The sequence below is a fragment of the Uloborus diversus genome, chromosome 10 (assembly GCF_026930045.1).
Source record: "Uloborus diversus isolate 005 chromosome 10, Udiv.v.3.1, whole genome shotgun sequence".
NCBI lineage: Eukaryota > Metazoa > Arthropoda > Arachnida > Araneae > Uloboridae > Uloborus > Uloborus diversus.
In genome coordinates, this window is record NC_072740.1 from 50,415,345 (window position 1) to 50,441,465 (window position 26,121).

Consider the following 26,121-nt stretch of genomic DNA (forward strand, 5'->3'; position numbering starts at 1 on the left):
AACTGTAGCATTGATTTATGTGGAAACGATACTAAGCAAATGTATTTGTCGATTATTTTGATTCGTGACATAATATATCGTACATATCAGCAACAAAAGTTTTCCCTATTTCTAATGAAAACAGCAAGAAAACATCATTATGAAATTAATATCTTTTGTATTACTTAAAAAAAAATTCGATGTTCCGAATTCAACAAAATATCAATTATTGTAAAACTTCTAGAAAAAACTTTACTTCCAACTGAAAGCTCTTCAACATATTAAGTTTTCTAAACTCGTTGTAGTCGTTTTGGAGTGTCTACTAACTTATGTTTTTACATACTTTTATAATAAGTGAAGGATATTTATATTCATTTGGAGAAATGTGCTACGTATTTTTTGGAAGCAAAGCAAAAACAGACACAAAAAAAATTAAATTTTGAGTCAAAATATTTAAATATTAATCTAAATCAAGGAAACTTTTCAAAGATGCGTGTTAAGAAAAACAACGATTTTGAAAAGGACTTAGAGAGTTACTGCATTTACAAACACGTGCGTATATTGCTTTTTTGTTGCGCCCTGGATACATTTACCAACTTAAATTCCTTCATGAAGATTTTTAAATTCATCGCAACCAGTTTCTTTAGATTTTCTTCAATATTCGTGGCGTTTTTGGTTATAGTTTCAGCTAGCTCCCTTCAAAATGGCTTTACTCAGAACAATATCGCCCTATGTGCTCTCATTCTTGTGTCATTATGCATGAACATTTTTTTGAGTTCCAAAAATAGAAACATTGCGAGTGTTCTTCAAACTGTTGCGACTATTTCAGTATCTCCATATTTTAAAATAAAATGCAACAAAGCAGTTAAGATAATGAAAATTCTGACCACTACGTTATCCTTGATGACATTGAGTCAAACTTTGATACAAATAATATATTTTCACGACAAAAAATTGCAGGATCTTGATCAATTTTATCCTTTATTTTTCGAAATGATAAAAACATCAAAACACGGAGACACGTTAATGAAACTTTTCTCACTAGCCGTCAGTATTATATTACCTTCTTATTTTGCTTTTAGATTTAATGCCTTCATCATTTTCTACTGTGCTGTTTCTTGGCATTTGAGAGAATTGTTTACCGTATTTACAGAAAATTTAGCTTTAAAACCATTTCAACTAAGTCATTGCCATCGACATTACGACTTTCTAACGAAAGTGATATTTACGGTAGATAAGCATTTACGTTCAATACTTCTTGCTACAGTTATCTACACATCAGTTGCTATATACGTAACTTTATTCAGATTTCTTCACAGTGACTATATAGTTTTCACACTTTCTGGACCATTTTTGTCTACACTTTTCGCAGTGTGTTTTCTTTGTGTATTGATATCCTTTGCTGCAGGTATTCCTGAAGCAAATGTTGATTTGAATAACATTATATTTAACTTAGGACACGATTACAGTTATTCCAATGAAATACTTATGTTAGTGCAAAAAGTGCAACAGGGACCTTCGCTTACAGTCGGTGGCATTGTTCCTATACGAAGAGGGTTATTTTTAGGACTAATGGGCACTGTAGCGACTTACTTTCTGCTAATTAAAACATTTCCTTTATTGGGAAACTAATAATAATGTACTTTTTTGGCTAATCAAAACATATCTTGCGTCAACTGAGAATAATAGTTCAAAAATTAAAAATTAAATTATTTCCTAGGTTTGAACATTTCTTGCCCATAATTCAATTTATTTAAGAATTATGATTCTTACACTCAGAGATGCCCCCTTCCCCAAAGAGTAAGGGCGCACCCCCATAAACATCGCAAAGACCCCGCTCCCCCAAAAAAAGTGAAAAATACCCCTCAAAATAACCCCCTAAAAATTTCAATGGCACAGTCTGCGTCATAACCCCCCCCCCCCCCCCCCCAATCTGGGCACCCTTGTTACACTTCTTTTTTTTACCTATTATTGAAAATCAGGATTTTTGGTCTTGTATTTTCTAATGAACATGAAACTTAATAATAATAAGCACATTCATTTTTACTCAATCAAGCTTAATGCTTATTGATTGTTCAGAAGTTGGCTTTGAAAAAGGTACAAAAGTTCTTTAAATCAAACAGTAGAAGAGACCGGGGCATGTTGGCAAATTTTTAAAACGTTCTTTTTTTAAAGGTTGTACATGAAGAAGAAAAACTTTCTTCTATTGCTTGGATAATCTGTATAGCATGAGCAATAAAGTCGTATTTTTGACACTACTATGCTTTGTGTAATTTATACATAATTTTTGTGAAACTTTGCATAGTACACTTACCGTGTCCCGGGGTAAGTTGGCGAGCAATATGAGGTAAGTTAGCGATTTGGGGAAAAATAATGATAGACATAGAGCATGTAACATCAAACCTCAGGATGGTTTAAAGAAGCAAGTAAAACTTTCCAATGAGTAAAAAAGAAGCGAAATTAGTATTGTAATAGCTTTAAAGTTAGGTATCACTATTACACCATATTAAAAGTTTAACTTCTATTTTAAAAGTAGATGTTGAAAAAGGTGAAAACTTTATGGATTAAACAAGGTTATATTTATTTTTATACTTCAGAGGTCGTGGGTTCGATTCCCACCGGAGTAATGGGTGCTTCTTGTGTTGTCTTAGATAATAAAGAAGTTGAACCTCTCGCGCGCGCGAGTTAATAACACCCCATATCTTCAAAGTACACTCAAGCCTGTTTTTGTGCGGTCTTTTTTGTGCATTTTTGTTTCTTTTCTTTTTTTTCTTTTCTTTTTTGCGTTCCCCCCCCCTTTTTTGGGGGGGGGCGGCATAGGAAAATTTTAATCAAATTGGGACTCAATTGACTAACTTATCTTAAAACTAACTAACGAATGCTTTTAGGATAATTTTGTGCAAACTTCTTTTAATGCGATTCTTTTTATGCGGTCCATGTCTACCGCACAAAAATAGGTTTGAGAGTAATTATTGACTGTGTCACGACAACAACAACTTAAACTTGATCAACTGTAACTAGTGATTGCAATACCGGTGCAGTGAAACCTGTGTAAGTTGACCACTTGCGGTGCTCTACTTTAGTGGTCAACTTAAACAGGTGGTCAACTTATAGAGGTTGAATTATATGATATACAGTAGAACCTCTCAATAAGGGTCACTAAGGGGACCAGAAATTTTTTCCCTTAAATAGAGGTGTCCCTTTTTCGGAGGTATTTGAGTTGATATAAACAATGTATTAAATCAGTATAATTTCGTAATAAACATAAACTTTTTAGATAAAATGCTAAAAATAATTCATGTTTAGTAAATAAAATTCAAAATTATTCAAATTTCAAAATTTATTCTTTTAATAATTAAAAGTTTATGAACAAATTTTCGCAATGGTATAGTTTTGTACTCATATGAATTATTTTGAAATTATTCCTTGCATAAACTTGTTAGATTTCAGGCAATTTACAATTCAATACAATATAAATTTCAATCAATGTTCATATTTCAAATTTTCTGCACAAAGCTATCCATGGGCCGTTGATTATCTATTGGCCGTTAGCCTATACGAATAAATTGCCGAGAGGGGAAAACACGCATGTAAATTTTGGCAAGAATTTTATAATGTATCATAACCATGCATTATATAATTCTCGAAAAAATGCATCATATTATTACACGTCAATGTCAATCTTTCACCAGTTGAATTTTTGATTCTTAAATTTCAGTAAATTCGAAACTTTGTATGTATTCACACATTTTTTTTTTTTTTTTTTTTTAAAGTTTTCGCTGTAACTGTCCTTAAAGTAGAGTGTCCCTTATTCAGAGGCAAATACATAGAGGTCCCAGTTCAAAGGGACTGGGACCAGAAAAAATGTCCCTTAAATAGAGGTGTCCCTTAAAGGAGGTACTACTGTAGATCTAATTCTGTGCCTGAAAATATCGGTCAACTTAGACAGGTAGTCAACTTTACAGGTTTTACTGTATACCGCATACCGGTATTTCGAGCAATTTTTCAATTTCGCAATACCGGTATTTGCTGAGGTAAAATACCGGTATTTTCTATATTAGTTGAAAATAATGAATAGTTTCAATTAAAGAATTTTCAATTTAACTAATTAAAGATCTTGTTATATTTTAAATGTACATTTCTTTTTCCGTGATACAGAACCTATGGATGTAAAAATTTGGCTTCAAAATCACCAACTAATATAGTATCGTTATACAAAAGTAGTGGAAAGATTGCAAAATGATATCGTCATTACTAGATGGTGAGATTAATCGCATTTTAGAGCGCTTTTGTGCATCAGGTTTTTTTTTTTTTTTTTTCCATTTCCCTGATCATTCACCGCTTTGTGAAAGTTCATTTCGAGTGTAATTTTAAATGCATTTGTCCTATGAACAATTTACATCAACCATCAATTGCAGTGATACTTTATGATTTTTTTTTTTTTTTTCAATATTTGTCCCAATTGTACTAAATTTTGAAAAAAAAAACTTTTTCCTGTTAGCATAAAAAATGGTAATTTGTTGTCACCACCAGTATCGGCTTGTTGTCTTGTCTCGCTATTTGGTTTTATACTTGGCAAGCTAACATTTAGAAATTACGTATGTAGTGCCTTGAAAATTTGCATAGAAGGTAGAGCATAATCAATTAAACATATTTTCAGATATTTACATTTCTATAATTGTAAAGAATTTTGGAAAGAAAGCGAAAACGAATAAGAAAACTAACAAGATCAAATTTAGTCAAGTTTATCATGAATTTCAAACCAAAGGGCTAATGAAAAGCAAACACAAACCTCTCCTGCTCAAGAAAAAATGATGTTAATATTGGGAAAGTATCGTCTCTTGGGAAATAATTACAACTCGTTATAAATTAAAAAAAAAAATGATGTACACAATACAAAAGAAGCACACACAAAAGGATTTATCCAAAATAAACACTCAAGAAACCGAATTATTTGAGGATGAAGGAACTTCTAGACAGAGATGGGCAGATTCGTATTCGTAAATCCGAATCCGAATTTGATTCACAGCACCTTAACGTGTCAATCCGAATACGAATACATTCGTATTCACAAGTATGAATTCGAATAGATTCATGTTTGCTAATGTGAATCCGAATACGAAATTCGGATTCATACCTATGAATCCGAATCTGAATCTATTCGGATTCAGACCTATGAATCCAAATCATTTCTGATTCACATCTATGAATACGAATCCATTTGGATTCACACTTGGATTCAATGAAAAATTCAATTTAAAAGTTCAATATAAATAAATAAATGTTTCTTTGTACCTCGCTACAGTTCGAGTTTTGGGTGTTAGCGAGTTTTGGGATGTATATTTATTGGCGTCAAACTAAGTAATTGACCAGAAAATGAACTTCCTACTATTTGGAGCCCCAAGTCGAATACTACTGGACCCAGGTTTTAGAAGTCTATAAAAAGTTAAAAATCATGATTTTATGGTCATGAACACTAAAAATTTTCGCTAATTTTTCGTACAGTCAAGTGCCCATACTTGGGACAGTTTTGAACTTTTACCTCTAGTAGCGTATTAATCATACATTTTCCATTCGAACGAAGTAATCTATTTTCAGGATGTGCCTTACTACGTCCCTTCAAGACAAGGTATAAGTGTGTAGATTTGTCCATTTAAAAATAAAACAAAAAATATGTTCATTCTCCCAAGTTAGGGACTTCCCTAGGGGGCTCGTGATAGCGAATTCTGCGAATTCGTGATAGCGAGTCTTATATCTGTTAGGCTAACAGATATAAGACTAGCTTTGAATTCTTCCACGATATCGCTGTAAATGGCGTATTAAATTCGAAGTATTCAAAATGTTCACCTGAACTTCTTTAGTTTTGGAGGGAACATTCGCATCACATTTTAAACATAAACCTCGAATAGATTTATGAGAGGCTCTCTCTAGGGAAATAGCATCGGCATTATCACTCACCGGCTTGAAAAAAATCATCACTTAGTGCTAATCTAAGCGAAAATCGCAATTTCTGAAAAGGTTCGCATTCCGAATTCAGAGAATTGTCCTCGGAATAATAAGTAATCTTGCTAAAAGAAACAAAAGAAATTCATATTGTTATTAAATAAATGTAATTGAAACCGAAGAAAAATATAAAAAAAATCATAGCAGCAGTTAACATTAAAAAAGAAAAAACTTGCAAAGTATATATATATGAAACGAGATTACCTTTCAATGAAATTAAAAATAATAAATTAAATTGGATACGTACCTATTAAGAGTTAAGCTTAGAGTGGTTCAAAAAACCTTTTTTTAGCTACAGTCCAGGATACACCCTATTTTTTTTCAGACTTACTAATAGTATTGTGCTGTAAAAGTTTTAGTTTCTTTCTCAAATTTTAAGAGGGTGCTCAATTTAACATTAGTCGTAGCATGGGAAATGTCACAAATTTGGAAACATTTAATTTCCCCAGCTGTGTTTTTGTAAATAATTTTTTTTTTGCAATGTATATGCATATTACTTTTGTATATTATATCATGTAGTATTGTTATTTCAGTTTAATGTAATTTTTAACGCCCCTCCCCATACTTACGATGGTTGGGGGAGGGAGTTGAGCACTCTATTTCAGTTGAAATAAGAAGTCAAAATTCTTCCGGTATATTACTATCCACAAGTCTAAAAATATTGAGGGGTGTCCTGTTATCTATTAGAAACTTTTTTTTAAATGTATTTTTGAACCACCGTAGGTAAGCTATTTACTTATTCACTAAAAAATAAACATACAATCCTCCTCAACTTACAGTAAGTCAAAACAGTAGGGGGAAAAAAATATGCAAGCGTTTTATAAGATAAGAATTCTAAAAAACAGTCTTCTTTTCAGTCCTTGATGAGTTTTATTAAAATATTTAAACTACAAGAAGCATATGGTTTCCTTTTTTTCTTCGTGCATTTTATTTCAGGTGTTATTTTTCCAAAAAAAAAAGAAAAAAAAAAGGAAAATAAATTTAATGTTCTACGCTATTTTTATTCTTTCTCAGTTTATGTACTTCCATATTATTTCCTTTTTTTCCCTTAGATAAAAGAAAGGTGTTACTTATTTTGATTGTTAAAAAATTTCTGGGAAATACACCCATATGGATATGGGACTTCATATTGTAGCAAGATTTTATCAAGCTCAGATGTGTAATTATTTTTTACTGATTTCTGAATTACTCAAACTTAGAGTTTATGAATTTTTAACCATATATAGGAAAAGAATTATCTGATTTAACATCTAACTTGAGCATTTTAACTTGTTAGTATCAAATACTATATTTAAATAAATTTAAATTTCAAAAATTCTATTTAAATCAGAAAAATCCGATTTAAATAAAAAAAATCCGAGTTTTTATATATATGTATTTAAAAATCCTGATTTTTATCAACCCTGTTATGAAGTAAGATCCAACAAATTAAACACTATTTTATAATCTGTTTATTAAAATATGTAGAGTTTTTTGCTGTTCTTGAGTACTGATTAAAAATTTCCCAATTTATCTGTTGAAGATCACTATTCTGTCAGTGCATTATGTTTTTATACATCATTCATTAAAACTTTTTATACAGTTTAACCTCAAATTATTTGACAAAAATTCCCAGCAGATTCCATCGTTATTTCCTATTTGAAATTGCATTTGAGGAAAAATATCAGCAGCAGTAAAAAACATTTATCGCCGCTTAAATTTCATTATGTTTCATAACGAAACTACCGTTCTTGCCACTCTAATCTCTCAAACCGATCTCCGTGCTTGGTCATGGCAGCCAATGGAAGCAGTATACGAGTCGTTCCTCTACCCTATTATAAAACTTTTTGGTACAAACAAGAACGTTTTCGCAGTAGTCAACGGTTGCGATGGGTGAAAATAAATGCGAAATACAAAATACAACCTAGCTTTCTTTTACGCATTTTCTGTTTTTTCGTGAGAAACTTGGTTAGTAGAACTGTTAGTAAATAATTATCTTTGTGATCGATGTTTCCTTCCGGAGATAGAGTTGAAATATATGTTTGTATTATTGAATAAAAAACCGTTTTCTTCCATCATGATATATTTGTTCTTTTTTTTAAACGAAACGCTTCAGAGAGAATCTGCATTTTCAACGATACAAGTATCTGTAACATCAACAAATTTTTACAATCAAATTTGGTCCTTTGTAACATCAATCACTGTACATTCATTATATTTTAAAGTTGTGAAATTAAGATAAATTATCTGTGATAAAATTATATAAACAAATCAAGTTTCAATTTACATGACTTTGGTAGAATTCCACTTTTAAAATTTTTGGACCCATAACAATATCGTCACTTTTCTTCAGAAATTCACTAACACCGAAAACTCGACCTGTAGCGAGGTACAGACAGACATTTATTTATTTATATTGGGCTTTTGAATTGAATTTTTCAGTGAATCCAAGTGTGAATCCAAATGGATTCGTATTCACAGATGTAAATCAGAAATGATTTGGATTCATAGGTCTGAATCTGAATAGATTCGGATTCGGATTCATAGGTATGAATCCGAATTTCGTATTCGGATTCATACTTGTGAATACGAATGTATTCGTATTCGGATTGACACGTTAAGGAACTGTGAATCAAATTCGGATTCGGATTTACGAATACGAATCTGCCCATCTCTGCTTCTAGACAAGTAGAGGAGGTGTATCGCGCATTGTTAACAGTGTCACCGACCTGCGTGAATCAGAAAGAGTATTTTCAACTGCAGGAAAGTTGAGCACTAAAGTGAGTTCCAGGCTTAGAGAAAATTTAATCGATGCAATATGTTTTTTTTTACGGCTGTATTATTGATTTTTTTATTATGGTATTTGCTGATTATGGTATTGATTTTTTTTAAGGTATTGATTTTTTTATTATGGTATGGTATCGTAACTGAGTAGATTTAGTTTTAAAGACTAATTTTGCGTATAGTTAAATTAGTGTTTAATTCAGGATTCGGTGGGTTGTCAGTTACGTTATGTAGTTGTTTATAGGAGGTCCCGACTTCAAAAGGTTATTAAAAATTAAGAGATCGTACATAATTAGTTAGGTATTTAAAATAATTCATCGTATAGTAGTTTAATCAGTGTTTATTTTATAATTGGGTGTTTAGTTTATTTGATTTTTGTACTGGGATTGTAAAATGAATTTCATTTCTAGTTTTGGGTAGGAAATAGTATGTAAGTGTAATCGGTTATTTTTTGCTTTTTAGTTCCTTGGTGTTTTTTGAAGGCGGTTTTTCTAATTTTTTATTTAAAAGTAATTTATTTCAACCCAATGATCTTGTTTACGTTTCGTGTGTGTGTCAAAGTGTTTTTCATTACGTTAGAGCGCATTGGCATAAGTTCAAAGCTTTATTGCATTAAAAAAAATCGCTTATTAATGCTTCCACTTCAGTCTTATAATATTTTACTCACACAAAGTTATGCATATACATATAAGAGAAATTGATATATTTTGCACGAAGCACTACAAAAATACTCAAAAACTAGAATCTGATACATGGCTATTTTGCATAATTCAAACTGGGAACGACAAACTTCGCTTTTCATCAAAGAAAGTAGTATTTACGGTTCAGGCCAGATAACTATTGAGACATAAAAAAAGCTGGTTTATAGGAAGCTTAATGATTCAATTTAATATTTTACAAGAAATATACAAAAATTTGAATATAATACATCAATCAAACATTTTGCATTTTAGGTAAGTGCGATAACCGCCAATCTAAGGTACAGGTCCTAATAATTAACTCATTTACGATTCAACGGGCTCCAATTTTTGTAAATTCACACGACTCATGAAAAATATGAAAAAATAATTACATGCGAAAATTCAAGCTTAAACTATATTTGCCAGCAGTTTAACAAAAATGGCGAATTGACCTTTTTAGGAACACAGGTCTCCAATAAGGCGAAAAGTAACTATCAAACTAAAAACAATTAAAAATTATTTACTGCCAATATAAAAACATGTTAAACCACATCTGACAAACTGAAAAATTCCATGTTTACCTCAATAGAAAATGGAGAAAGATAGTCGTCACATTCGGAGTACTGATAAGTCGTTATTTTCTATTTTTTGTCACTCCTGCGCACAGTTCGTACAAAGATTGAAACACAGGATCCTCCACCCGATCCTTTAGTGTGTTAATAAAGACACCGGAGTCCTAATAGTACCAAACATAACCTTATTAAGCTGCAGCTTACTTTTCTGAGGATCTGAGGTTATCAAACCACGGGGAAAAGTAACGGTACACAGCGACGGTCTTTTTGAATTCGTCAACTGCATTAATTAGGCTTTCTAGAACAATAAAAAAAAAAAAATTTATACTAGTAAACCATGAAGAAAGAAAATTTACTGTAAAACAAGATCAGGCAACGTTGAACCCCCAAAATACGTTTATGCAATAATCAAAAACTTCGTGCTTCGACCGGAGTCCTAATAATGCCCACCATGGCCTTATTGGGCTACAGTCTACTTTTCATAGGTTATCAAATCACAGGATAAAATGACGGTAGACAGTGACATTTTTCTTTTTAGAATTCCTAAACTACACAAATTAAGCTTTTTAGAACAATTAAAATTTTGTTTTAATACTAGTAAGTTGCAGTGAGCCATGAAAAAACAAAATTTAAAGCAAAATAAGATTAGGCAATTTTGACAAGATTCTTTTTGTAAAAACTGTTGCTACACTTTTGCTTGTTTATAACAAACTGCTTGTTAATAACGCTTTTTCATCAGTTAGACTTTCTGAAGACGTTAAAATCCCGATCTAGTGAGTTTCCTACATAGTTTTGCTATCCTCCATAGAAAAATGGGAAGGAGTTGGCATCATTGGTGCACATGGCCTTATTAGCACACCCACCTAGCTGAAATGGTAGCCATAAACTTAAGCATTCTTTAAAGAGTGACTTAGCGCTCAGACGAGATAACGATACAAGTAGGGAGAAAAGGAGAGTTCACCAACGGGAGGGGGTGTTGGGGTGTTAACACCCCCTCCCAATCCCCCTCCTCAGCCTCTACCCCCTCCCAACTCCTCTCACTCCCCCTCTGACCTTGGGTTGATCTTCCTCCTGATAGCCGCCTCCTGGGGCCGCCGCGAGGACTCCTAGAAGGTTACGGGATTTTTTCCCGCGTTTTTGAAGATTTTCGCGCGTTTTTGGACTTTGTCGTTTTTTCTTCTAACCTTATACGAAGGTTTTCGCACGACCACGTTTTCGCACGGCCGCGTTTTCGCACGACCATGTTTTCGCACGGCCGCGTTTTCACATGACCGCGTTTTCACACTTTGTCGTTTTTTACTTTTTGGATGGCAACACCAGTTTTCGAGTGGCAACACTTGTTGCTATGTTTTTTACTTTTCGATTTTTACTTTTAAGAACGTTCGTGGCGCCATCTATCGGGACTTTGACTATTTTTTTCTGGACTTAGAATATTTCTGCGAATTTAATTATTTTTATTTTACAGAGTGTCGGGAATCGAACACCATTACTTTGAGTTAGCAAAAACGTATGCTAACCACTATGCTATATTTTCCATTACTCTTTCAGTCTTAATGTGAATCTGTACCATGACAACGAATATTACAATTTAATTAATTTTAAAACCATCAATTAATTTACTCTTTAGTACTAATCAAGACACATCATTAATTAAATTTCAGCTCATAATTGAAACTATCATCATTATTATTATTTTTCATAATAACAATGTTTTTCACTTAAGTAAAGATTTATTTAAATACAACCCATTCGAGATTTTAGATTTATTTCAATGCTTTGTGGACTTGAAATATATTTTAAACTTTGATTTTCTTTTTCATGCATTTCAAATTTTATCATTTTTTTTTTACAACATTGATTCTTTGCATGAATTTCAAAACTTGCAATCAATTTACTCTTAGCATTAATTAACACTTATCATTAACAAATTTTCACGGAATTTTTTAAAATCATCTTAAATATGTTTTTTTCTTTTTTTACTTTTATACAACAAAATATTTTTTCTAACTTGTTAAATTTTCTTAACTAATTTTTTTTTTTCTTTGTCAAATTTACAAAATAATTTTTCTAACTTGTAAAAATTTCGAAGAAATAATTTTCTTAACTAATTTTTTTTTTTTTACTTTCATACAACAAAATATTTTTTCTAACTTGTTAAAATTTCGAAGAAATAATTTTCTTAACCATTTTTTCTTACTCGTATTTTTTTTTTTCATTACGAATAAAAATTAAATCAATTTTTTTTTTTTTTTTGACTTTCATACAACAAAATATTTTTTCTTACTTGTTAAATTTTCGAAGAAATAATTAACTTAAATATTCTTTCACACATTTTGAACTTTAACGTTTTTTCCTGTCATTTAGAACTTTGATTATTTTTTTTTTCACTATTTTAGCGTTTTTCAACTATTTTCAGTCTTTAACTATTTTCTTACTTTTAAGTCTTTAACTAATTTCAAGCATTTCAGACTTAGATTATTTTTTTGTGATTTCGATTTTTTTTAAAGTATATTTTAGAGTTTGATCATTTTCTCGCTTGTTTTTACTTTATCGTTTTTTTTCCGATATTTTTCGAAACATTATCAGGTCTACAATTTTCATCCAACTAATTTAATTTAAAAACTTGCAATCAATTTACTCTTAGTAGTAACTAACACTTATCATTAACAAATTTTCACGGATTTTAAAATAATCAACTTAATTAATTTTTTCCAGTAAGCAAATTTCGCACTCAAGTTACATTTCATCACTACATATGCTTTTCAAGAGTTTCATTTAATTCATCACATTTTATTTAATCAACTCTAATATTTATTTTTTGATTAGTATTTAACTTAGTCATTTCATCTCATAGTATTTTACTTTATTATTTTTTTTCATACAAGCACTCTTCTTAGAATAAAACCAAATTTTCACGAAGTAGATTCACTTTGACTATTTCATTTTCCCAATAATGTTTTATTTTACTTTACCATACTTTACTATTTTACTTACTGCGTTTTACTATTTATCATTCATTACAGCTTTTCTAAAATATTACTTTACAACCAACTAATTTCATTAACAGAATTTTCATTACAATTTATAAATTTCAGTTTTATTTAATTATTTTTACCTACGGTAAAATAAAACACATCACATAAAAATGTTAAACATCAATGAAGAAACCAAGAAATGTTAAAATTATAAGTCGAGTATCAAAACTTCATGTCTACAATCCTACAAATTTTAAAAATAGACTCACCGAAAAATAACTTCTACTGAAATTAATTTCAAAACTTACAATCAAATTACTCCTAGCATTAATAAACACTCATTATTAAGAAATTTTCATGGATTTTAAAAATCATCTTAAATAATTTTTTCATGTAAGCAAATTTCGCGCTCAAGTTACATTTTATCACTACATATGCTTTTCAAGAGTTTTATTGAATTTATCACATTTTATTTAATTATTTTTGATTAGTATTTAACTTAGTCATATTATTTCACAATTAGTGACAGGAATCGAACCCACAAATTTTTCGAAACATTATCAGGTCTACAATTTTCATCCAACTAATTTAATTTAAAAACTTGCAATCAATTTACTCTTAGTAGTAATTAACACTTATCATTAACAAATTTTCACTAATTTTAAAAAATCAACTTATTTAATTTTTTTCCAGTAAGCAAATTTCGCACTCAAGTTACATTTCATCACTTTATATGCTTTTCAAGAGTTTCATTTAATTTATCACATTTTATTTAATCAACTCTATTAATTATTTTTTTGATTGGTATTTAACTTAGTCATTTTATCGCATAGTATTTTACTTTATTATTTTTTTCATACAAGCACTCTTGTTAGAATAAAACAAAAATTTTCACGAAGTAGATTCACTTTGTCTATTTCATTTTCCCGATAATATTTTACTTTAACAACTAATTTCTTTAACAAAATCGTTATCATTTATTTTAGTCTTTATCCTTTTCGAACGATACATTCAAATGGTCAGCTATACGTTAAATTAAGAAACTTTATCTAAAATTTGACAAATTAAGTTATAGCTAAATACTGAGTAAAATTAAGTACAAAAGACTAACCTTTTTGGGGTGAAATCCCTCAAGTACCAGCTGTCGCGATGTTATTCAAAAACAATGAATGAAATTGTAATAAGTGGATTGTTAATTATAACTCAATCTCACAAATTACAACTACACGCTTGTTTTATTTGAAATCGCTGCATACGGCTGGCTGCCCATCGGCGAATCAACGCGGCTGTTGAAAAAAGCTACCCTCATCCTACAGCACTTCGGATCGTCCACACACACCGATGCGAATTGAGGAAATGACTTTATCAATATTGCTATCTACCCCTTTACCGATAACAGATAACAAACCCCACGTGCGAGTATTATTCACCCCCTAGCCTACGTCTTTCAAGTGTCGTCACTGTTTCTGACCCATTAAAATTAGTTCACGTTTCTCAAATATCAAGCACATAGATTGACAATAGCCTGATGTCAGGTTTTCCAAACAAAATTTTAGATTTTAATTCGTAGTTTCGAATTAATTTCTTTTTCATTTCAAACTTATAAAAAAATTTTCCAGCTTGTAAGAATATTTCTTTCAAAAACAGATTTTTGATTCAAAACAGTATTTTTTCAAACTTGTAATATTTTTCTACTTATAAATATGAAATCAAATTTTTTTTTTCCTTCAATCATATAAAATGTTTTAAAGAAATAATTTCTCATACTTGTAATATTTTTCTACTAATAAAAATAAAATCAATTTTTTTTTTCATAATTTAAAAAAATAAAATAAATTTCCTCAACTGAATCTTCAAGCACAATGATTTAATTAAATTTAAAACTCAATAACACTTTACTCTTAGTATTAATAACTCTTTGCACTCTAAGTATTAATTAACAGACACGCATTACAAATAATAATAATAATGTTTATGATACTTACAAATCATCCACTCAAGCTTTCAAATATCCATCTAGCATGTTATTGTTCATTCGTGTGAGGGAACTTGTAATTAAACTTTACTCATCAACCGAAATTATACGCGAAAATATCACATTTTTAGCACTTAATATAATCCTACAATTAACAAATTGGTTTTAACTTTGAATTTAAGAAAAATAAAAACTATTACACACTTAGTAACATATCTATCGATGTATATTATTTCATGACAAATCACAAATAGGTGAGGGTCTTTTATCGATCATGTGACCAACTAAGTTAAGAAAGAGCGTTCTTATCTCATATGAGAATTTATAAGTCTTTAATATTTCTCTTTAATGTAAGTGTATTGATACGTACGAGTTTGTGTATGTGAATATAACTGTGTATTGTTTTCTAACCATTGACATGTTTAAGCTTTACGGTTCTAATTTTGACTTTCCACTTAGCATTAGTCGAAGTCCTTCGCATGTATTAAACTATAGAAATATCACAAAAATTATATTTTCATTCAGTCTTAATTACAAAACCATACAATAAGATGAAGACAACACCGATAGTATAAAGATTACTTACAAGAAAGTGCATATAAAAAATATATGTAAGAGTTATTTCAAAGTATAATCCATCAACCATATTCAACAACTCAATAAAAACACAAGTCTCTTTTAAAATGATAAACACAATTTATTCACACACACAGTAAAAGACAATTAAATAAACTTACATCTTTAAGTAAAACTCTTCAAAACTTTCAAGCATATTTTTAACATCGATTGCATCAAATAAATCAGACACATGACATTTTAAACATGGACTATCAACATTCAAAGTAACGAAGTCACGAGTCAAGTTTTCCCAATTAACATTAAAAAGAGCCTGTTCGAAAAAAGTGTCGAACTTTCGACCCCTTGTTAATGATTCACATTCATGCACTCTCATGTAAAAAATGAATCCATTTTTACAATCCACACATTCTTTTTTAGAAAGGTAGTTTATGTTGCATATGAGCTCATCAAATAGACACTTACGTAGAGAATCAGCCAATTTACCAACTTCTTGTGATGTATATGTGCTGATTTTATCACATCGACAATCACAGGGATATTTTTTCTTAATTTCCGAAAGGATGTACTCTTTTAGAGTATAAGTCATAAGTTTGTCTTTGACACTACGTGAGATACAAGGGGACGCGTAACACAATTTGTCAATCTGGCTTTCCAAAAGTAGAACTCTATCAGGCATCAACTGGAACACTTCTCGTTTCAGTTTGAACAATCTTTGCACACTAACACAGATGTTACCATTCGCACTCTCGACGAATACACATAAGTCCTTTTTTATAACAAAAGCGAAATCACGGTCTTCGATTAATTTTTTATTTATATTTTTACGTAGGCTTGAAATAAGTGATCTCCACACATCTGGTTCTAAGGAAATACCATCCTTAGTTGGTCGAAGAATACCATCTTTCCCACACGTATATCTTCTAATATGCACGCGTGTACGTTTCCGAAAAGTATTCACTAAAGTGAAAATACAATCACCCAAGTGTATCATATCATCAGGCTGTGGAGAAGCCTCAATGTTCATTTTCATGTTCGTTGCATCCATCTGTTCATCTTCAGGCTTCAAAGTTTCAGAATGATTTTCACCAACGTTACTCATTCTTAACTCTCATAGGATTAGGAGTCACAATACTAAAATAACTTCCTGTGAACTTAAAAAATAAATGAAACTAGGTTTTAACACTAGCGGGTGAAGAAAAATCCTAAGTACATAGAACAAAATTTCACGACGCCTTTCAAAGCTCAGAATCACTCTGAAAATGATTCTCCAAACATCCACTATAAACCAATGAATATTCACTTTAACCAATGAGAAGTGTACATAAGTCTCTTGCTACTGACGTCATAGAATATCACACGAACTTTTGAGCAGAGTTGAGTTGTTTTCCACAGTATTCAGATTTTTAGAAAATGCGAACACTTTGACTTCCAACTTCATCCTGACCTACTACGAGTAATTTTAAGATGGTAGCAGGTTTTCACATCACACCTCATGCAAATTGACATGATCAATTACACGTGATTGACCATGTCATGCGCGAGATGCGAAACATCATCGACATTCGGTGTGATGTGAAAACCTGCTACCATCTTAAAGTCAAAGACAAACTTATGACTTATACTCTAAAAGAGTACATCCCTTTCGGAAATTAAGAAAAAATATCCCTGTGATTGTCGATGTGATAAAATCAGCACATATACATCACAAGAAGTTGGTAAATTGGCTGATTCTCTACGTAAGTGTCTATTTGATGAGCTGATATGCAACATAAACTACCTTTCTAAAAAAGAATGTGTGGATTGTAAAAATGGATTCATTTTTTACATGAGAGTGCATGAATGTGAATCATTAACAAGGGGTCGAAAGTTCGACACTTTTTTCGAACTGGCTCTTTTTAATGTTAATTGGGAAAACTTGACTCGTGACTTCGTTACTTTGAATGTTGATAGTCCATGTTTAAAATGTCATGTGTCTGATTTATTTGATGCAATCGATGTTAAAAATATGCTTGAAAGTTTTGAAGAGTTTTACTTAAAGATGTAAGTTTATTTAATTGTCTTTTACTGTGTGTGTGAATAAATTGTGTTTATCATTTTAAAAGAGACTTGTGTTTTTATTGAGCTGTTGAATATGGTTGATGGATTATACTTTGGAATAACTCTTACATATATTTTTTATATGCACTTTCTTGTAAGTAATCTTTATACTATCGGTGTTGTCTTCATCTTATTGTATGGTTTTGTAATTAAGACTGAATGAAAATATAATTTTTGTGATATTTCTATAGTTTAATACATGCGAAGGACTTCGACTAATGCTAAGTGGAAAGTCAAAATTAGAACCGTAAAGCTTAAACATGTCAATGGTTTGAAAACAATACACAGTTATATTCACATACACAAACTCGTACGTATCAATACACTTACATTAAAGAGAAATATTAAAGACTTATAAATTCTCATATGAGATAAGAACGCTCTTTCTTAACTTAGTTGGTCACATGATCGATAAAAGACCCTCACCTATTTGTGATTTGTCATGAAATAATATACATCGATAGATATGTTACTAAGTGTGTAATAGTTTTTATTTTTCTTAAATTCAAAGTTAAAACCAATTTGTTAATTGTAGGATTATATTAAGTGCTAAAAATGTGATATTTTCGCGTATAATTTCGGTTGATGAGTAAAGTTTAATTACAAGTTCCCTCACACGAATGAACAATAACATGCTAGATGGATATTTGAAAGCTTGAGTGGATGATTTGTAAGTATCATAAACATTATTATTATTATTTGTAATGCGTGTCTGTTAATTAATACTTAGAGTGCAAAGAGTTATTAATACTAAGAGTAAAGTGTTATTGAGTTTTAAATTTAATTAAATCATTGTGCTTGAAGATTCAGTTGAGGAAATTTATTTTATTTTTTTAAATTATGAAAAAAAAAATTGATTTTATTTTTATTAGTAGAAAAACATTACAAGTATGAGAAATTATTTCTTTAAAACATTTTATATGATTGAAGGAAAAAAAAATTTGATTTCATATTTATAAGTAGAAAAATATTACAAGTTTGAAAAAAATACTGTTTTGAATCAAAAATCTGTTTTTGAAAGAAATATTCTTACAAGCTAGAAATTTTTTTTTTATAAGTTTGAAATGAAAAAGAAATTAATTCGAAACTACGAATTAAAATCTAAAATTTTGTTTGGAAAACCTGACATCAGGCTATTGTCGATCTATGTGCTTGATATTTGAGAAACGTGAACTAATTTTAATGGGTCAGAAACAGTGACGACACTTGAAAGACGTAGGCTAGGGGGTGAATAATACTCGCACGTGGGGTTTGTTATCTGTTATCGGTAAAGGGGTAGATAGCAATATTGATAAAGTCATTTCCTCAATTCGCATCGGTGTGTGTGGACGATCCGAAGTGCTGTAGGATGAGGGTAGCTTTTTTCAACAGCCGCGTTGATTCGCCGATGGGCAGCCAGCTGTATGCAGCGATTTCAAATAAAACAAGCGTGTAGTTGTAATTTGTGAGATTGAGTTATAATTAACAATCCACTTATTACAATTTCATTCATTGTTTTTGAATAACATCGCGACAGCTGGTACTTGAGGGATTTTACCCCAAAAAGGTTAGTCTTTTGTACTTAATTTTACTCAGTAGTTAGCTATAACTTAATTTGTCAAATTTTAGATAAAGTTTCTTAATTTAAGGTATAGCTGACCATTTGAATGTATCGTTCGAAAAGGATAAAGACTAAAATAAATGATAACGATTTTGTTAAAGAAATTAGTTGTTAAAGTAAACTATTATCGGGAAAATGAAATAGACAAAGTGAATCTACTTCGTGAAAATTTTTGTTTTATTCTAACAAGAGTGCTTGTATGAAAAAAATAATAAAGTAAAATACTATGCGATAAAATGACTAAGTTAAATACCAATCAAAAAAATAATTAATAGAGTTGATTAAATAAAATGTGATAAATTAAATGAAACTCTTGAAAAGCATATAAAGTGATGAAATGTAACTTGAGTGCGAAATTTGCTTACTGGAAAAAAATTAAATAAGTTGATTTTTTAAAATTCGTGAAAATTTGTTAGTGATAAGTGTTAATTACTACTAAGAGTAAATTGATTGCAAGTTTTTAAATTAAATTAGTTGGATGAAAATTGTAGACCTGATAATGTTTCGAAAAATTTGTGGGTTCGATTCCTGTCACTAATTGTGAAAAATTTCTAAGTTTAAAAATATCGGGGAAAAAAACGATAAAGTAAAAACAAGCAAGAAAAATGATTAAGTTAAATACTAAGCGATAATATGACTAAGTTAAATACTAATCAAAAATAATTAAATAAAATGTGATAAATTCAATAAAACTCTTGAAAAGCATATGTAGTGATAAAATGTAACTTGAGCGCGAAATTTGCTTACATGAAAAAATTATTTAAGATGATTTTTAAAATCCATGAAAATTTCTTAATAATGAGTGTTTATTAATGCTAGGAGTAATTTGATTGTAAGTTTTGAAATTAATTTCAGTAGAAGTTATTTTTCGGTGAGTCTATTTTTAAAATTTGTAGGATTGTAGACATGAAGTTTTGATACTCGACTTATAATTTTAACATTTCTTGGTTTCTTCATTGATGTTTAACATTTTTATGTGATGTGTTTTATTTTACCGTAGGTAAAAATAATTAAATAAAACTGAAATTTATAAATTGAAATGTAAATTTATGTTAATGAAATTAGTTGGTTGTAAAGTAATATTTTAGAAAAGCTGTAATGAATGATAAATAGTAAAACGCAGTAAGTAAAATAGTAAAGTATGGTAAAGTAAAATAAAACATTATTGGGAAAATGAAATAGTCAAAGTGAATCTACTTCGTGAAAATTTGGTTTTATTCTAAGAAGAGTGCTTGTATGAAAAAAAATAATAAAGTAAAATACTATGAGATGAAATGACTAAGTTAAATACTAATCAAAAAATAAATATTAGAGTTGATTAAATAAAATGTGATGAATTAAATGAAACTCTTGAAAAGCATATGTAGTGATGAAATGTAACTTGAGTGCGAAATTTGCTTACTGGAAAAAATTAATTAAGTTGATTATTTTAAAATCCGTGAAAATTTGTTAATGATAAGTGTTAGTTACTACTAAGAGTAAATTGATTGCAAGTTTTTAAATTAAATTAGTTGGATGAAAATTGTAGACCTGATAATGTTTCGAAAAATATCGGAAAAAAAACGATAAAGTAAAAACAAGCGAGAAAATGATCAAACTCTAAAATATACTTTAAAAAAAATCGAAATCACAAAAAAATAATCTAAGTCTGAAATGCTTGAAATTAGTTAAAGACTTAAAAGTAAGAAAATAGTTAAAGACTGAAAATAGTTGAAAAACGCTAAAATAGTGAAAAAAAAAAATAATCAAAGTTCTAAATGACAGGAAAAAACGTTAAAGTTCAAAATGTGTGAAAGAATATTTAAGTTAATTATTTCTTCGAAAATTTAACAAGTAAGAAAAAATATTTTGTTGTATGAAAGTCAAAAAAAAAAAAAAAAAATTGATTTAATTTTTATTCGTAATGAAAAAAAAAAAAATACGAGTAAGAAAAAATGGTTAAGAAAATTATTTCTTCGAAATTTTAACAAGTTAGAAAAAATATTTTGTTGTATGAAAGTAAAAAAAAAAAAATTAGTTAAGAAAATTATTTCTTCGAAATTTTTACAAGTTAGAAAAATTATTTTGTAAATTTGACAAAGAAAAAAAAATTAGTTAAGAAAATTTAACAAGTTAGAAAAAATATTTTGTTGTATAAAAGTAAAAAAAGAAAAAAACATATTTAAGATGATTTTAAAAAATTCCGTGAAAATTTGTTAATGATAAGTGTTAATTAATGCTAAGAGTAAATTGATTGCAAGTTTTGAAATTCATGCAAAGAATCAATGTTGTAAAAAAAAATGATAAAATTTGAAATGCATGAAAAAGAAAATCAAAGTTTAAAATATATTTCAAGTCCACAAAGCATTGAAATAAATCTAAAATCTCGAATGGGTTGTATTTAAATAAATCTTTACTTAAGTGAAAAACATTGTTATTATGAAAAATAATAATAATGATGATAGTTTCAATTATGAGCTGAAATTTAATTAATGATGTGTCTTGATTAGTACTAAAGAGTAAATTAATTGATGGTTTTAAAATTAATTAAATTGTAATATTCGTTGTCATGGTTCAGATTCACATTAAGACTGAAAGAGTAATGGAAAATATAGCATAGTGGTTAGCATACGTTTTTGCTAACTCAAAGTAATGGTGTTCGATTCCCGACACTCTGTAAAATAAAAATAATTAAATTCGCAGAAATATTCTAAGTCCAGAAAAAAATAGTCAAAGTCCCGATAGATGGCGCCACGAACGTTCTTAAAAGTAAAAATCGAAAAGTAAAAAACATAGCAACAAGTGTTGCCACTCGAAAACTGGTGTTGCCATCCAAAAAGTAAAAAACGACAAAGTGTGAAAACGCGGTCATGTGAAAACGCGGCCGTGCGAAAACATGGTCGTGCGAAAACGCGGCCGTGCGAAAACGTGGTCGTGCGAAAACCTTCGTATAAGGTTAGAAGAAAAAACGACAAAGTCCAAAAACGCGCGAAAATATTCAAAAACGCGGGAAAAAATCCCGTAACCTTCTAGGAGTCCTCGCGGCGGCCCCAGGAGGCGGCTATCAGGAGGAAGTTCAACCCAAGGTCAGAGGGGGATTGAGAGGAGTTGGGAGGGGGTGGAGGCTGAGGAGGGGGATTGGGAGGGGGTGTTAACACCCCAACACCCCCTCCCGTTGGTGAACTCTCCTTTTCTCCCTACTGATACAGATAAATGACTTTAGTGACATAAAAAAGCCGACTTATTGGAAGTTTATATATTTTATATTCAATATGTTGAATAAAATGTGAAAAAATTGGAATTAATCAAACAATTTTTGCTAAGTCGGAACTACGAACTTGGATACTCATTAAGGGAAAAAAATGATAGTAATGATTATAATAAAGCTTATAAATAAAGTGGTACAATTTTCTAAACACTTTATAATTAAAAGTTATACAGTAAATTTAAAAACAATTTATTTACCCATATTTTTATGAATATGTAAATTATTTGCATAAATGATTTTATATTTTAAAGAATATTATTAACTGTCGCTAAGTTTTTACAAAAAATTACAAAATTATTATATACCTGTAAATATGTTTGAAATTTTTTCACTTTTTTTCTGGGAATGTTTTGTTGAGTTCATTTTTGCCGCGATTTTCACAAAAATTTGCAACTGCTCATTACGGAGAGGATATGGAAACTGTTCACATGTGCATCTACATGTTGTGTTTACAAGTGCCCCATCACCTACTTTATAACTATTTTTTAAAAATAAAAAAACTCTTAATTTAATTAAAAATTTAAACATTGTCATAAATTTGCTTGAATATTCGTTTTATGGTTTGCAATAATTTTGTTTAGCTTATTAGTTTGTTTAAAATATGTTTTCACTAAAGAAGACAGCAATAAAATTACATACAACACCAGCTAAAACAAAGAAGTTGTCACCAGAGAAACATAAACTGTCTTATTGCTCCAAAATTTTGATCAAGAAGTAGGACTCGTACTGCCATTACTCGAGAATTTTTCAAGATTTTTGCTTGATGTTATCCTAGTAAAATATACCATGTTCGCATGCGCCCCCTTTCCCCCTATACATTAAAAAAATAGAAGTGACATACAGTGGTGGTAAAAAAAAAAAAAAATGCATCACCCGCGCCGCAAAGGAGAGGAATATCATCCCGACTGCATTCAACACACAGTCAAGCGTCCCGTATCCCAGACGATTTGGGGATGTATTTCTGATCAAGGAGTTGGTGAACTTCACTTTGTGCAAGGAACAGTAAACGCTGAGGTGCAAATTGGCATTTTGGAGGAGAAATTTCTTCCTACTATCCGGGATCACTTTACTTCAGTTCCAAACGTCATTTTCCAGGATGATTCTGCTCCGTGTCATAGAGCAAAATTGGTAAGTAACAATTTAAAAACCTTTATCCAGCCATTAGACTTAAATTGACATGGGGTTAAGTTTTCTTTTTTTTTCTCTCTAAACTCACACGCAGGTTTAGAAATGAAAAAATGCGCATGGGGTCAGCAATTTGGCTTGGCCCGGAAACAGCCCGATCTACGTAACAATTATCGGATTCCTGCTGTGAAATGTTTATTTCATAAGTTTTGCAGAATTTCACATACATTCATCGTTAATCAGTCGATCAAAATTTCTCACATAATCCCATTGTTGTGAAAATACGAGGGTGATGCAATTTTTTTTACCAGCACTGTAGCATTATGAAAATTAAACATAAGATGTCGGCAAACTTTGCCCATTGCAGTAAGCCATTAATCTCAAAATTATCTATGGTAAAACTTTTAATAGTGTTGCAAATAGTATAGAACAAATTTACAGTGGTTTTGAAATTTGCGAATGAGATTAAATTTTTACAGGGATTTTTTTTTTTTTTTCTAGATTTAATATTTACATCTTGCTATAGTACGATATGAAATGAGTCCAAAACCAAAATTTTACCTACAAATTTGGTGCCCTCCCAAATGTTGGTCCCCTGCGCCTGTGCCCCATGTGCCCATGCCTTAATCTGGCCCTGGTGATACTTTCTCGAAAGTATAAAATAATTGTACATAATAAGCTAACTAATTTCTAAAATTTACAACTTATCAGCTTCTTACGATGAATGATGAACAAAAACATTTTTGTTTTCCTCAATTTGTTGCGATCTCCTAAACGCATAGATGACATAACTTTTATTCGAAAACGACAGCTGCAGCATACCTTTTATGCGACAAAAGTTACAAAGCAATTAATCTCTTATTTCATGAGAAATCCTTAAAAATGTGAATTTTTGAAAGTGTCCCAAAACTTTTGGTCATATAGTAGAGCAGTAATTCTTGAACCGGTGGTCCGGCGCGGCGGAGCGGCACCGGTCCGCAAAAAAAATTTGAGTGGTCCTACGCAATTGTCCACATTCAAAAATTTACATTTTTCAAAGAAAATAAAAATGCAAATTTAAAAAATATATATAATAACAATATTTCATGCGACTACGATTTTTCGCAATTAGTTTATTTATTACAGTAATAAATTATCTTTATGTTGAGATATTTTATGGCAGTTTTCATGCAAAAAAAAGTTTTAATTATTTATTTATTTAATTATCAATTACTGCTTTGTACAAAAAAAAAAGAAAAAGTATCACCTGTCCGCCAAATTTCTTTTACGACTTTTTAACGGTCCCCCGATAAGTGTGTGTGTGTGTGTGTGTGTTTTTTTTTTTTTTTTGGTGTGGGGAGGGCAAATAAATTAAATTTTTAAAAATCTCACCGGTCCGCAAATTTTTTTTCAAAAGATTTCGCCGGTGCGCGGGTCAAAGTTTGAGAAACGCTGATATATATATATATATATATGTGTATATATATATATAATCTTCATTTCATACAAAAAAAGTTGATATTTAATTTTGAAAAATTTAAAAAATATATACATTTCTTTCAAAATAATGTAAAACGATATCGAATCATGTGTGACAATGAACAGTAATTATTCCAAGAACACGTGCTTACCTTTGTTGTCGAAAAGCGTCGGCCGAAATTCAGAGTCCACAGCATACTTGATTCCCGCGGTTGACCTTGAACTTCAAAAGTTTCCGAACAATGGCTTAAACTGTCAGTGACCCGATAAGTGATGAATTATCAAAAACAACAAAACCCACACATGGAATTGCACCTACAACTAAGCTAAAATCTTAAAAACCTTAGTTGAAAGTGGACAGAAACATGTGTTTCTACATATCAATATCGAAGATTCAATATGAAAATTTAGTGACGTGTTAGTCACCGCATCATATGTAGGTCACTCATCTAGCTACGGTCGCTAACACCTGGTGGAAGGGAATCACGTCAGCCTGCTCTTCAAACAAAAATTGTTATTTAATTGAATGCATTAAAGCCGAAATACGTAAAACGTTTGTGGCTCTGGCATAATTCAGCCACGCAATGGACTTGGTGGTTCACTGTGCGGAAGTGTACTTCTCCCAACGTGAGGGAAAAACCGGAATAAGAAAACGAAAAGTAAAACGCATTCTGCCAAGGAACCTGTTCGTTAGATCCAAAACTGCCTTTTGTGCAAGATATCACATTGCAAGGGCGTACATAAGGGAGGGGCTGAGAGGGCCTGGGTCTCCCCCCCCCCTTAAAAAAAATGTGTTAAAAAATTTAAATAAAAGTAGTTCTTATTTGGTTAAAGTTTGCTCACAAATAATTTCCAAACCTTCAGCTACAAAAAAAGGAAATAAATAAAAAAAGGTAGTGATAACAATAATATATTATGATATGTTAGATTAGGGATTTCCGAATTGGGTGCCGCAAGAATAGGTGAGGAGTGCCGCGAGGTGTTCATTGCCCATAGTAACAATAAAATGTGTATAAAACTAGACTACTGTGCCGTTAGAATCTCATGGCATCCTAGAGTGAGAAAATT

The 26,121-nt window shown here is 30.5% G+C and overlaps 1 protein-coding gene across 1 annotated transcript in view; it reads right to left on the reverse strand.

The window, feature by feature from the left end:
* Positions 1 to 25,439, reverse strand: part of LOC129231863 (mitochondrial 10-formyltetrahydrofolate dehydrogenase-like) — a 126,648-nt gene extending 101,209 nt beyond the window's left edge. The window contains exon 1 of the mRNA XM_054866248.1: positions 25,206 to 25,439. Coding sequence (XP_054722223.1) covers positions 25,206 to 25,250 — 45 coding nt within the window. The 5' untranslated portion in view covers positions 25,251 to 25,439. The remainder of the gene's footprint in view (positions 1 to 25,205) is intronic.
* Between the last annotated feature and the right edge of the window lie 682 nt (positions 25,440 to 26,121).